This window comes from Poecilia reticulata, chromosome 4 (assembly GCF_904066995.2).
Source record: "Poecilia reticulata chromosome 4, P_reticulata-male-v2, whole genome shotgun sequence".
In the NCBI taxonomy this organism is placed as follows: domain Eukaryota; kingdom Metazoa; phylum Chordata; class Actinopteri; order Cyprinodontiformes; family Poeciliidae; genus Poecilia; species Poecilia reticulata.
In genome coordinates, this window is record NC_088833.1 from 8,098,629 (window position 1) to 8,112,019 (window position 13,391).

At 41.1% G+C, this 13,391-nt stretch overlaps 1 protein-coding gene across 4 annotated transcripts; it reads right to left on the minus strand.

The window, feature by feature from the left end:
• Positions 1–254: 254 nt before the first annotated feature.
• arrdc2 (arrestin domain containing 2) lies at positions 255–12,830 on the minus strand. Of its 4 annotated transcripts, none has more exons than XM_008406628.3 (8): positions 12,735–12,830; positions 9,829–10,083; positions 4,162–4,379; positions 3,312–3,414; positions 2,973–3,229; positions 2,135–2,297; positions 1,888–2,048; positions 255–1,349 (listed from the first exon to the last, which is right to left on the minus strand). In XM_008406628.3, exons 2-8 carry the CDS (start codon positions 10,079–10,081, stop codon positions 1,296–1,298), a joined length of 1,209 nt encoding a protein of 402 aa, XP_008404850.1. In that variant the 5' UTR covers positions 10,082–10,083; positions 12,735–12,830; the 3' UTR covers positions 255–1,295. The 4 variants fall into 4 exon arrangements, with proteins under 4 accessions (XP_008404850.1, XP_008404848.1, XP_081462269.1 ...); XM_008406626.3 differs by lacking the exon at positions 12,735–12,830 and adding an exon at positions 11,321–11,530; XM_081606143.1 differs by lacking the exon at positions 12,735–12,830 and adding an exon at positions 11,271–11,530.
• Between the last annotated feature and the right edge of the window lie 561 nt (positions 12,831–13,391).

Genomic DNA, 13,391 nt, shown 5'->3' on the forward strand with positions numbered 1-13,391 from the left:
TGTGATTGAATGGAAACAACTTCAAATCTGAATCTGACAGGGGGATGAATAATTTTGAACTTTACTCAAGAATTATAAAGTTCAGTTTGTGTTTTACAAAAGCCACTAGTTCTGACTTAGTGCTGCATTTTAACATATTTATGGAAAGTTCAGTGGAAGGAAAAAGTATAATTTTCCAAATTGAACTGAATTACCAACTTTTCAATTATGTAAAGAAACTAAAACTGTATCTAAAGAAGCACTGAAGGCAGATATTATTTCAATGTTTTATTAGGAAAAACAAATAGAAAAAGTTGACAAAACAACATTTTGTATAAAAATAAATTTTTCCTTTAGTGTGCCCCAACTTTGCACATTTGACCCTGAACTCGTACAAACTGACTTTTTTTTGGAAGTTGAGGAACATTTAAATTAAAAAATCCTCAAAGTCAGTCAGTTTAGTGGAATGCTTCAGTGGCGTCTGCAGCTTTCACCGGCCGACCTCTCAGCACCGAATGGCTCGGTCCGCATGACTGAGGCCGCCGCCGCTGCTCATCGCAAAAAAAACAAAACAATGCAACATCCTTCCTGTTGCCAGTCCGTTTAAACCAAAGCACTCCAGTGTTTTCCACACAAAAACTGCTCTTCGATTTCAACCATTTAGTTTTTTCTCTCAGGTTTCTCCAGCTCTGAGAGGAAAACGCCTCTAAAACTCTCATGCAGATCATTCAGGCGCACGTTTCCCTTCTGCACGTCTTCAGCGGCATGCATTCAAGAACAAACGCATCTCATCCTCTGCTCCACCTTCACACCTGTAGGTACATCACGTAACAGACGCGGCTGTCCAGTAACAACGCGCAGCAATGCGGGTTGGCGTCTGCCTGCTGCCAGGAAACGGCAAAGTTACAAACCGAGTCGACAGTCGGCTCAGAAAAAGACTCTGCCTGATAAATACCAAGTGATCCTGAAACGCCCAACAAGTCCCAAACTCCTTACGTCTCACAAAAAGAGGGGAATCGTCGACTGGGAGGCGCTTCGTCTCTGAGAGACGGAAAAATCGCAGGAACATTTTTGAAAAACAAATCACTTGTGAAGGACAGGAACTGGTGCAGAGAAGCCGTTTCCCCGTGTCGGCAGAACCGTTCCTGTCTGCCAGCTTTTCAGTTCCTGTGAGCTCCTCCTCCACCAGGTGGCGCTGCAGTCCGGCTCTGCGGTTCAGGCGCTCATTCAGCAATGAGGATTAGATCCAGAAGAAGACAAATCTCTCGATTCGTTTTGCTAGTAACGCAGCTCGTCGCTCAGGCGGGGCTCGTGGTTCAACACGTCATGCAGCGCGGTCGCATGTGGGGGGGCTGAGGGTTCGGGTCGATCTGGACACCAGAAGAAGAAGAACAGAGCAGCGTTAGATAAGTAAGATTCAGCCACACGCAGTCTGAGTTCAGATTTTCTCAAAAGAAAGAGGAAGATAAGAGTATCTTCAGTCAGAGGCTTCTTTAAAGTTGATGCATGATTGACTGCTACTGGAATTCCTTCCTGCCCAAATCGACTCTTTGCCAAACATCTTCTATTAATTTCTCTTTGGGATCAATAAAGTCTCTTTAAATGTAATCTTTTTGACTGAATGAAAGTAACTTCTGTTCAGTTTGTGCTTCACTCAAGTTAATTTTAACACTGACGTTTACATGTTGAAGCAAGTTTAATTCAATTTCCCTTTTGGATCTATAAAGAACTTATTGAAAGTTTAGTGGAAGGAAAAAGTAACGTTCGCCTGATTGAACTGAATTATTGACAAACTTCAGTTATATTTTGATTTTATTTAAACAGCTATCCAGCTAGCTCCCTAGACACATTATTAATGTTTTTTCTTCGTTTTACGTAATAAACTGTTTTCTCTTTGGAGTCGCTCACCTCGCTGTAGACCGGCGGCGGTCGGAAGCGAAACTCCTGAAGGAAAGCCATGAGTGGCCGCTCCATGATGCCGCTCAGGTCTTCGGCCGGCGGCGGGGCGATGCCGTTGTTCTGCTGCTCCGCCTCCTCCTCTGTCACCACGGAGCTGTACTCTGGAGGAGCTGCGGGGGAAAACAGACTCGGTTATCCGACCGACCCGACTCAAGCTGGCGGAGCTTCCGGTTCGGGTCGCTGAAGGGAAACTCACGCTCAGGCTGCTCCGGGATGGCCATGCGCAGCCACTCCAGGTTGACACTGTAGTGGCTGCTGATGCTGGATGTGCGGCTGCCGAAGGGATGCAGCGGGATGGTGCCGATGACGAGCGGCAGCTCCAAACACAGCTTGGAAGTTCCTGGAACATCGACGCAAACCTTGGAGAAGGAAAACAAAGAGTTAGCACTTAAATGGAGACGTATGTGTATGAATAAACCTGTCACAATACGGAATTAATCAACTAATCGCATCATAAATTAAAATAAGTTTGATGATTTTCATTCTGGTGGTTAATATTTGTAGCTTAGAGAGTTAATAATCCTTTTTATTAGTGGTTTTTGGTTGCTGTGTTTTATTTTTGATATTTCAGCTTATTAGTCTTTGAGATGGTAAACTTGCATAGGTGAGAATTTATTGTATTGTTTATTGAATATTGTGAAAAATGTATCATGATTTATCACCTTTTTGAAATTGTTTTTAATGTCTAATATTTCCTGATTGCCTGTTGGCTAACTATTGATTGCATTACTTTCTCAGGTAATATAATTGTAATGGCAAAGTTATTATCAAAGATCAACAAACTTCAAATTCTAACCAACATTTAAAACTGTTGATTAGTTCAAAATAAATAAAAACAACAAATAAAATGAATTATGACATCTCTGTAAACAAAGCAGATTTTTGTCATCCTGTTTTTGTCAGAAAAAGAGAGAAAAGTGGAAATCAATGATCTTGTTTTAATTAATCATGCGATTTATCGATTTATTGTGACAGGCCTGCTTGTTGTGACGGACCAAGGTGTGAATGGAGGATGAAGACCAGCCTGGACTCACCTTCAGCATGTACTCCACTTTGATGATGCGGCACTGCTGGATGGACGGCCCCACCGGCGGGATCTTGATGGCCCGACCGTGCCACGTCTCCCGGGTTCTGGCGCTCACCACGTCTCCGCACAGCGTCGCCACCACCGAGCGCTTCTGCTTCATCGTGCCGCGCGCGATAAACGTCTGCGTCTGGGTGATGAAGGCTTTGGGCACGATGGACCTGGACGTGGCGTTGTCAAACTCGGCAAACACAGGTATGACCTCACCTGCGGCAGGGGGGCGGGACTTGTTAGAACCTGCAGCCGCCGTCGGGTTGCTAGGTGTCACATTTATGGAGGGTCTTCTTACCTGGAGTGTAACCTTTGCGGTCGATCTTTGCGGTTACGGACACCTGTCCAAAGTTACGGTACCACGTCCGGGCCAGCTTGTCCTTCGTCCCCGCCTGAGGAGCCTGAAGACAAACAAAAACCAGTAAGAACCAGTTTGAAAATCCATGAGGACCAGAATTAAAAACAGAGATGCACCAATATCAATATCTGTATCGGTCCAATATTGACAAAAAAATCTGGATCGGGTATTGTGTCAATGTGTTCGATCCATAATAGCCGATCTATTCAGTCTAATTCTATACTTTACAATCCTAACATCACTTTCTGAACCATTTGAAAGAAGGTTTGTTGCCTTTTGCTTTGGTCAGATTATTTTACATTGGATGTTATTCTACTAGCTGGACTGATTGTACACAATTAAAGTTGAGTTGTTTTTACACAACACAAGTTTGTGGAGCTACTGGTGTTTTAAAGTGTGATGTACTGGTGCAGAGTTCTTACATTAATGTATAATTTAGTACATTTACTTGATTTAACCCGGAAAAACTTACTAAGCCTGGCTGTAGGAGGCGCTAGGCCAGTCATCAGGTGTGTTTGTGGGTTAAAAAATTATTTAAGTTGACAGAACATTTGAAAACATCCCTGGTGAATTATGTGGTATTGGAAAACATCATTAACAATACCTAAACTCCAACTGTAAAGTCTTAAAAAAGGCAAAACATTTTTTTATTTTTTTTAAAATCAATGTTTAGCCTGGCAGGGTTGTACCATCAGCCTGGTGCCCCGCCAGGATGATAGCACAACCCTGTATTGAATCAGTTGATGCTAAACCTCAGATATGGTATCGAACGCGCGACCCAGCTGCTCACCAGCAGGCTTGGCGTGTTGATGTCGATGGGCTCGATGACGGTGAACTCCTTCTTGATCTTCCTGACGGGACACCACGGCCTGTGCAGCTTCACTTTGACCCAGTAGCGGATGCTGCCATGCTTCCCCTCGAAGGAGGTGACCAGCGTCTCCTCCGGCAGCTGGAAGCTGAACGGGAACTCGTGTCTGCCGGCAGGAAGGACTGTCAGCTCGCCGTTATCTGAGGGGACGCAGAAAAACACGTTCAGACTTCTCTTCTTTTACACAGGAGAGAATAAAGCCGTTACTATTTTAATAAAAGTGTCTACAAATGAAGTTGGCTTGGCTAACGCAGCAAATTCAGTTTGGTGAGGCTCTCTGCTTTTCTTTCAAATCACATGGTTTCTGTTTTTGCTCTGAGGGGGCGGTTCTCCATAGAGTACATGCTTTTCTGCCTCAAGCTATGTGATGAAGCCCATTTCAACCACTGTAGTCTTGCAGAACAGGTTCAAGAACGCGTGTTTGGGTTCAGCAGACCAGATGTTTCCCCCCCCCACCCCATTTCTTTAATCATCACGTTTTGCAACTTTCAAAAGTTAAACGGATTAAAAATAAACCCAATAAGTTAAGATGATAAAGTGTAAGCAGGTTTCTGCAGGACAAAGTTCAGCTGCAGCATAAAAGTGCCAACTTCCTGGTGTGCCCTTTAAACCTAAACACCTTTGTGCTGAATGAATGAAGGCAGAAACCCGAGGCTCCCTCATTCTGCAGCAGAAAACAAGCCAGGCTGCTCCAGCAGATGTTTTTACAATGAGGAGGCAGCTGCGCTCTCTCTCACTAAACCAGAATGCAATAAGAGTTCCTCAACTTTATGCAAAAAATAAAAATAAATAAATAAATAAATAAATAAATAAATAAATAAATGCAACATCTATCTGATTTATAAAGACATAAACTGTTTTTTGAGTTCGTTTCTGATCCAGTTTGCAGAACAACAAGCGGCGCGGTGCTCCCAAACGCATCCCTCAGCAGCGGACTGACCTGCCTGCAGCAGCACCTCTCTCCGGTTCAGGTACTCCACCTCGTCGCTATAGTTCTGGGTGTACGCCGTGCTGGAGCCGGCGGACCGGGACTCGGTCCAGTGCACCTTGGCGAACCCCTCCGCGTGCAGCTTCAGGGACTCCACTTTGGTCTCGCGGAACAGCTCCAGCACGACCCGTCCGGACACCACGTCCCCGCTGCTGAACACCGGGGCGCAGTCCAGCTCCGGCGAGTCAAACACCACCAGGAACTTTTTCAACTTGTTGAAAATCATTTCCGCAGGTTCGGAGGTTCTTCTGGGAGTCGGTTCGGTAAGTCTCTCTGTGTTGCGCAGAAAGTTTAAACTTGCTGTTGCGCTTCCCCGTTGTCTGGCTGCAAACTCAAAGTGTGGAGCGACGGCAGCCCTTTTTGGTGGCTGAGCGAGGGGGCGTGGCCTAATAATTTATTATGTAAGGCCTCAGGAGAGCGGAGGCTGCGTTCACGGACCCCTCCGTGGCACAGACATTACAGAACCGAAGTTGCAAAACAACACATTCCCTAACTCAGCGAATCCCACGCTTTTTATAGCTAATGCCGCCTCAGTAAACATTCACTTTCCCCACGAGTCCCACGGTAGTGACTCTAAACGATGTTTAAACCAGAGTTAGACGTTTTCAGCTTGTTGTGTATTGTTATGAAAACTCAACTTTATCCCAGCATTGGGGCTGAATGGTATGACTGAAAAACACATTTTATATCAGTTGATATTGATAGTTACTGATTAGTTTGTTTTAAATATCTGAAATATTGCATAACCTGTCCAGTTTTATCCACAGTTTTCACTTCACACCATATTTTTATTTTTAAATAGTTATCGCGTAAAACATTAAACTGCCTCAAGTATCTCTAAAATGTTTTAGATGGTGATGAAGGGGGCATGAAGGATCTCCAGTAGCAGTCAGTCTTGCAACAAATCTGAAGGAGCCTCTGACTGAAGACTGCTTCTGACATGATAACAGCTCAATTTCCAGCCAGCATGGATAATATCCCACATTAACATGTCCTGGATGACACCATCAGTTTGTTAGCAAGTTGAAGTTCCTCCTTCTCTCTGCACTCTGCTCTGCACCCACAAAGCCTCCTTTTCTTAAAATCCTCTCAGGATTTGGGGTTGTAGTTCAGGTATTAACATAAAGAAGAAGTTAACAGAACTGAAAATTCAGGGAAATACACTACTATTAGCCTGCACTGCTAACACTAGTTAGCCTGGCCACTGAGTTAATTAATAGTTAATTAATAACTGGGTTTTTCAAACGCAGTTTAAAACCCCCCAAAAAACAATGTTTCCATTTGGAGCTCCAAATGTAAAAGTATATTTATTTTAAATCCCATTCAAAAGTGAAGAGACACAGTTTATCTGCATTTCTGACCATTTGTACCTCAACACACAGACATCAATATGTTTGAAAAATGTTAGAAACATTGAACCAAATCAGAGCAACCCAAGATTATGATGCCAGAGTTCGCAAGAACTAATCTTATACAAAGAGAAACTAAAAACACCGATTAAGCACAAAACTCTAAACTCCCGGACCGTCCCTGAAGGCAGCACAATAAACATCCAGACTGGGTGTGGAGCCAGAGGAGGAAAACAGGGTGATGATTGATGGTTACAGGTTCTTAGAAGAAAACAGGCTTACTGAGCATGCCCCGCTCTGGCAGCGCTCAGGGGAAAATTGTTTCACTCTGGACTAAAGCTGTTTACTCCACTTCTTCTGTATCGATGCGTGGGACGCCTCGCAGATGAAAACATGCAGCTGAGCGCAAAAGTGTCCCAGCAAACTGCTGCTGTGACGGAAACAATCACAAACAAACTGCAGCGTTTACTTTATTAACATTAATCTTACTGATGATTAGAATGAATGAACAAAGCCACATCTGAGCAAAATCATCCTAAACTTAGATACAGATCCACTAGAAATTCATCCCAGCAGCTGGTAAATTATTATCTTTTCAGTGCAACTCCTTCAGTCAAAAGCTGTGTCTTCTCTGTGAAAAACAAAGTTGTTTACTCCTTTGTTCCCCGGGACAGGGGCTCTCTAGTGCCACCAACTGGAGACATGCTGCAGGACGAGCGTGCAGAAACAGTTTTGCAATGAAAGAAAAAAGAGCAGATATAACTCTAAGGTTTGATTTTCTTATTTAAGAAAAAAAAAAAAAAATAAAAATAAAAATGTGTTTAATAAATTTCCAAAAGAAATCCTTTTTGACACAAATTATTTTTTGAGGTGTTCAAAAGAATCAAGAATTTTACAAGAAAAATTGTCTACATGTGGATATGTTTCATATGGAAGAACTATTTGAAATAATTTTAAAACGTCATAAATACAAGTGCGCCACCTGCTGGTGAACGTGAGCACAGTGAACTGAGAGGAGCACCATGAGGTTCCCGAGGTGGCAGATAACCCCGCGGCTGCCCAGATGACTCGGTGCGATTAGCCCGCCGCTGCGGCTGAAAACATCGCTTTAACGCCGATGCAGGGGGAAAGCAGACGCATTTATTCATGCGAGCTCCTCTCTGACCACAGGCCTTCTCAGTGTTGTGACACAAACAGTGGCAGAGATGAAGCTGTTTGCCTCAAAACAAAGAGGCATTTCAATCTTAGGAAGGCGACTCTTCTCTGAAATTCCATGAAGACTCAAACAGAATAACTAAAAAAAAAATTACATTGTAGGAAAATGTCAGTTTTTATGAGAGAAGTAAAGTTTTGTTTTGTAAATGATACGCAGCTGCTCTGTTGAGGTGGGCGGGGCCAAGCAGAACCACGTCGTGTTTCCCTAGTTGCCATGGTGACGAAGGCTGTGTCTTTTTAAAAAGTTGGCTCCATTTCCTCACATTTGTCTGCGATTATCTCTGCTTTGAAAACAAGGTTTTTACTTCACCATTTATTCCTCATGTTTTTTACTTGTTTCATAATTTATAATCTTAATCTATTTGGATTTTTTTATTATTATTTATGGTGCATTCAGGTCAAGACAGAAAAAAGAAAAAAAAACACTATTTTATATTACTTATCTCTAATTTCAGTATTCAGATTGAATATGAATCACTGAACATTTGAGAGTCTTTGAGAGTCGCATATTCTTTCACTAATTCTCTTGTATTTGCAGATTTGTGAAGAAATTGAGACTAAACTTTAGACAATTACTTTTCTAAAAGTAAATCAGTCATTTAATAATTTCCTCTGCTAAAGAGTGTCAAATAGATTATTTAGTAAAATTTAAAAAAAATAAATAAAAGGACATGCCGTTTGATTACTGTCAAATAAACACATTATTTACAGCTATAAAATGGATAGACAGCCTTTAAAGCGAGCTTACCTACCAATCTGACCAAACATTAAAACCTATTTTCAGTTTCTTTACTCACCTACTTATTGCTTATTGTCTGGTTATTCCATTATTATAGCTGCCTGTCTTCTCCACACTGGGGGAATTTCATTCTTTTTGCCTCACAGTGTGTATTTGGACTCTGCACTAATGGATTTGTGCTTAATGTCAAAGATTATGTTATCAGGCAGATCCATCTGACCTTCTCCCAGGTTTCTACGCAACACATTTGGCTCGAGCACGTTCGCTCTGTAAACCTCAGGGACTGCAAGACTGTTCAGACACTGCTGCCTAATCAGGCAATTTAAAACACACTTTTCAGAGACATTACATCCTAATCCTACAAGCTACCATATAAGCCCTTTGCAGCTACGTCACTTCATCATTCAAGGCGCCATGACGGATGTCAGAAATGAGGATCAGGAGTATTGAACAGAGTGGCTTAAATTGTTTTCCCAAGTTGTTTTTGCCAGTTTATTCATGGCTTCCACTTGCTTGAGTGAAGCTAATTTGTCTGTGAACGTAACACACCTGGTTGGGGCTCATAGACGGCGATATTTACAGAAGCTTGAAAGAGCTAGCTTACAAACCAACCGACCCGTACCTCCTCCCTCCTGACGTGTTGATCAAATTACCTACTTAGCCTGAATTCAGACCACATGATTCATATCAGTACATCATTTCACCTGAGCAGCCGTAAAACCGTACAACAGAGGAAATGCTGACCAGTTTTTTCCATACATGTTTGGCTACATGATGGTGGACACTGTTTCCTCGTTATTAACGGTTAGACACGTACCTCCATGTCTTGATGGAGCTCAGAGACATTCCTTCATAATACATTATTCGATATCTTTCTAATCAGACTTACTTATAAAGTATATAGATACTTTTCATTTGATATTGATCATCTTGTAAAGTGTTCGCTGCTAATCCGCGGTTCCACCAAGGGCTTTCAGTCATTATGATTGCTATCCATTGCTGCCGTATATTTCCTCATTAAAAGTTATTCAATAAAATGACAAGTGTGGTTTACATCCTTGTCTGTTTGTGTCGCCGACTGAGCAGCACCTATGACCATTTATAAAGTGAAATCAACTAAATAAAAGCAATATTAAGCTACAGATGTCTGTTTTTAAACAGGCTTTACAGGAGCGCGTTGTTTTGCCGTTCGTCATGCACAAAGGGTTCATAGGGATTACAATATAAAAGCCACATTGTGCATCCACCAAAAGAATGATAAGTGTTGTGCAACCTAATTATCTACCACCAGTACTGACCTCGGATTAGATTCTGCCTCTTTCTGAAATAGGTGACTTTGGACGTGTAGTCATTGTACACCGAGTTCATGCCGCGGTTCTCCAACCAGTGCGCTGTGGCCACCCCTCTGCCCTGCACCTTCATGGATTGCACTCGTGTGTCCTTGCTGAGCTCCAGGATCACCTGGCCGGACACCACCTCCCCAACCGTGAAGGCCGCATCCGCAGGACCGTCCAGCTCCAGGGTGAAAGTCTTGATGGAGCTCAGAGACATCCCTTCATAGAGAGGACAGAAGAATGATGGTAAGACTAGTAAAATCCAGTAATGTCTGTGCAAAAATAATCCAAAATAGTCCTTAAGCAAGAGAGATTATGCTAAATTTATTTATAATCTGCCAGAGTGGCTGTTTTAGATCACTGATACTACTGTATCAGTGATCTAATAGATCAGTAGTATGATCAAACAATTGATCATTGTTTGAGCAATGATCAAACAAAGGACCACTCTATGTCCTTTGTTTTAGGACAAACACAATAAAGAACCTTAATTGTTAATGTCTCTCATGTGAAAGACATGAACAATTAAGGTTCTCTATTGCGTTGTTTCTTAAAAAAAACAAAAGACTAATTTGTAAGTAATATACGATGATTTTAAATATCTGGCACAACTGTACTGTCGTCTTTTGAAGGCTTATTTTTAGGGAGGGGAATTTGTTTGGGTGGATCCCTGATGGTCTAATCGCTATCTGCTGCTGTGCAGGCTGTTTTAATACAAAGAGCAAAGTTATTACCAATATTTCCTTTTTTTTATTTTGTTGGCTGAATTTTACCAACAAAATAAAGTACACTGATTACATTCAACATGTATTCATATGTATCTTAATTCAAGTAAATGTGCAATTTAAGCAGAGAGGAACTTTATTAGACTTAAAAACATCTACAAACTGTTAATTTTTACAGCACATTTTTATATAGTTTTAGTCTTAGTTTTGACAAAAATGTCATTTAGTTTTAGTCAAAGTCGATTAAATCGATAGCAGACAAAATTATATGTAAAATGTAAATTTTTTTTCATCAATTCACTTGAATTATTAACACAAAATGAGTAATGCTTTTAACCAGTTATGGCCATATCTGAATATGCAATACATAGAAAAACAGATTTAACATTTTTCACGTCTTTCACGTATTGTTTTGACCTTGCTTTCAATAATAAAATATTTTAACCAGTCGAAACAAATTGCAAATTGCGTTCCTCATATATATGTTTATTCACTGTAAATCGAAAATAAACGGCTAACAAGTAACATTATCCTATTAAACATAAAATTAGCTACTACGACTGTATCAATGATCATTTAAACTCAACATCTAAAACAATTAAACCACAATGTTCCACTGAAGCACATCAGGAAACGGAACCAATCATGAAATGAATGTTCCACCACCATCATCACCATTACCAGTCTCAGGAGATGATTATTGAAGAACTGTGATTCTGATCACTGATCACCTCCAGTGCTGTTTTCCTGATCCATTCTGTCTGATGTCAACCAGTCCACTCTCCGCCACTTAAAACAATCACTGACACGTTTTCTAAATCGTCTTGAATTCAACTTCATTGAAGCTGTCCATCCAGGAAAGCGCATCTTCCTACTCACGTCTGTACTTTTTGCAAGTTTTCGCTGCTGAGGACGCGGTGTAGTACCGGGTGGACGGTTTTTCAAAAGGCGCAGGTGTTTGAGAGCTGCGCGATGTTTGTAGTCTGTTTCTAGGCAACCGTGACGTCAGCACCCGAAGGCAACGTGCCGTACGTCATGGTCGCCGTGACAGTTTTGATGCCCTTATGTTTCCTATTTAAATACTAAATAATGAACGATTCCGTATTTTACAAGCCTAGACCAGTCAAAATAAAAACTTTCTACACATAACAGTAACTTATATGCGACCAAATTGACCTCATGCAATTTGATAAGGTCAAACATCAGGCTAAAGGCGCACTTTAGCCTGATGTTAGCGCCCATGTGCGCCAGGAGTTGTGCGGAATTTTATGGCTTAATATGAAATTTATTACAAGCCGATTGTCGGTAACATTGTATGCATATTTGTAATAATTTATCTTTGAAAAAATATCAGTGCGGTGAGCCTTCGGACGCTTTAAATCCACATGTGCCACTGTCTCCCTTAACAATTAAGGTGTTCTTTTAAAAGGCTTATAGCCTATTTAAAACAAGTCCATAAATCATCTGAGTTTGCGTTCATTTAGCCCTTCCTATAAAGTCTCCTCAACAAAAACTCAGAGGTCATCAAGAGTCATGTTATTTTTGTCATGGTGTAATGAAAAAAGGGGCGTCAACGAATTTCGTTGTCCTCATCCTAAACGAAGCAACACATATTTGTACTTTGGCTTAGAAAATTAATTGTTGTCACTAAAAAAAGATATCATAAGAAAAATAAGACTTTTTATAATGTAACTTATAATAATGAAAAACGTCCAATTTTCATTGAAACTATAGGGGATTGCATTTTGAATTCAGCTTTGCACTTTACACCGATACCAACAAACATCCGCTCAAAAGCAGATCATGTCAACAATAACTAAGCATTTATTATTACATATCTGTAAGCATGTTTATTCAGGGTATGTGCTGAAATATACAGAAAACCTAAATAAAACAGGTTTTCCCTTTTGACAAACGTAAACATTATTAAGCGCAGCATCATGTATGAATTTGTGCCGGTACGTATGAAAAGTTCAATTTAAATAAGGCACATAAAGAACAAAACAATAATTATAACACCGGCTGCAGTCTTTATGGTGATTTTTACCTATTTTTGTTGCACTAGTCTCAGCCAAGGAGGCTTCAGAAACGGCCCTGCGCTTTATAAACGCAGCTGAAGGGATGAATGAAAGTCTCCACACTCACCGACAGGACGTGGGCTACGTGAGCGCCGTCACGAAGACGCAGCTTTGCAGAAACTGTTTTCTCCTCTGTGGGTTTCCAGTGCAAGTCCCCCTTTTTAAACGACAGCATGGAGCAACCCCCGCTCTGTTTTACACCAATGGCAAGGAGATTATGGCGGTCACGCCCGCCCTCACAGCCAAAAGAGAGGAAGAGGAGGAGGACGATGGGACCCGCGTGGAGTGGGCTGAGTCTGTCACGTGACAGCCAAAGCGTGGTTTTAAACACGCCGCTTCAGACTCTCAGCCGGGGCTTTTGCTCAATGCCAAGAGAAGGTTAAGGTTATATTTTTTTAAAGATACATTTCTTTAAAAAATAAAAAAGAAGAAGATATAATCTTAATTTTTACATTCTCTTGCAAAGTCCGCACATTTTTTACTCAAAATAAAACTTTGCTGCACCCAAAATGGGCTTTCAATTAATTTAATAAACTTGACTGTTTCCAGCAAGCATGCATTTTCAAAGAAAGAGTGACTGAAATCCTGATTTTATTGACTAGAATTTATTAAATTGTGTTTTTTTTCTTTCAATTGATAACTAGGAAATTAAGTAACTTTATTTATTTTAATAAGGAAAACACGGAAAGCCCGTTTTAGGTTTTGGACCTGGAATCATTTACAC

What these genes read in the sequence shown, in the direction of transcription:
- arrdc2 (XM_008406626.3), bottom strand. Translation starts at nt 11,456, where the DNA reads ATGCGCTTTCCTGGATGGACAGCTTCAATGAAGTTGAATTCAAGACGA. An exon ending in TCAACACGCCAAGCCTGCTG is followed by an intron (nt 3,415 to 4,161) that starts GTGAGCAGCTGG and finishes GTTTGTCTTCAG; the next exon opens with GCTCCTCAGGCGGGGACGAA. An exon ending in CGCCGCCGGTCTACAGCGAG is followed by an intron (nt 1,350 to 1,887) that starts GTGAGCGACTCC and finishes TCTGGTGTCCAG; the next exon opens with ATCGACCCGAACCCTCAGCC.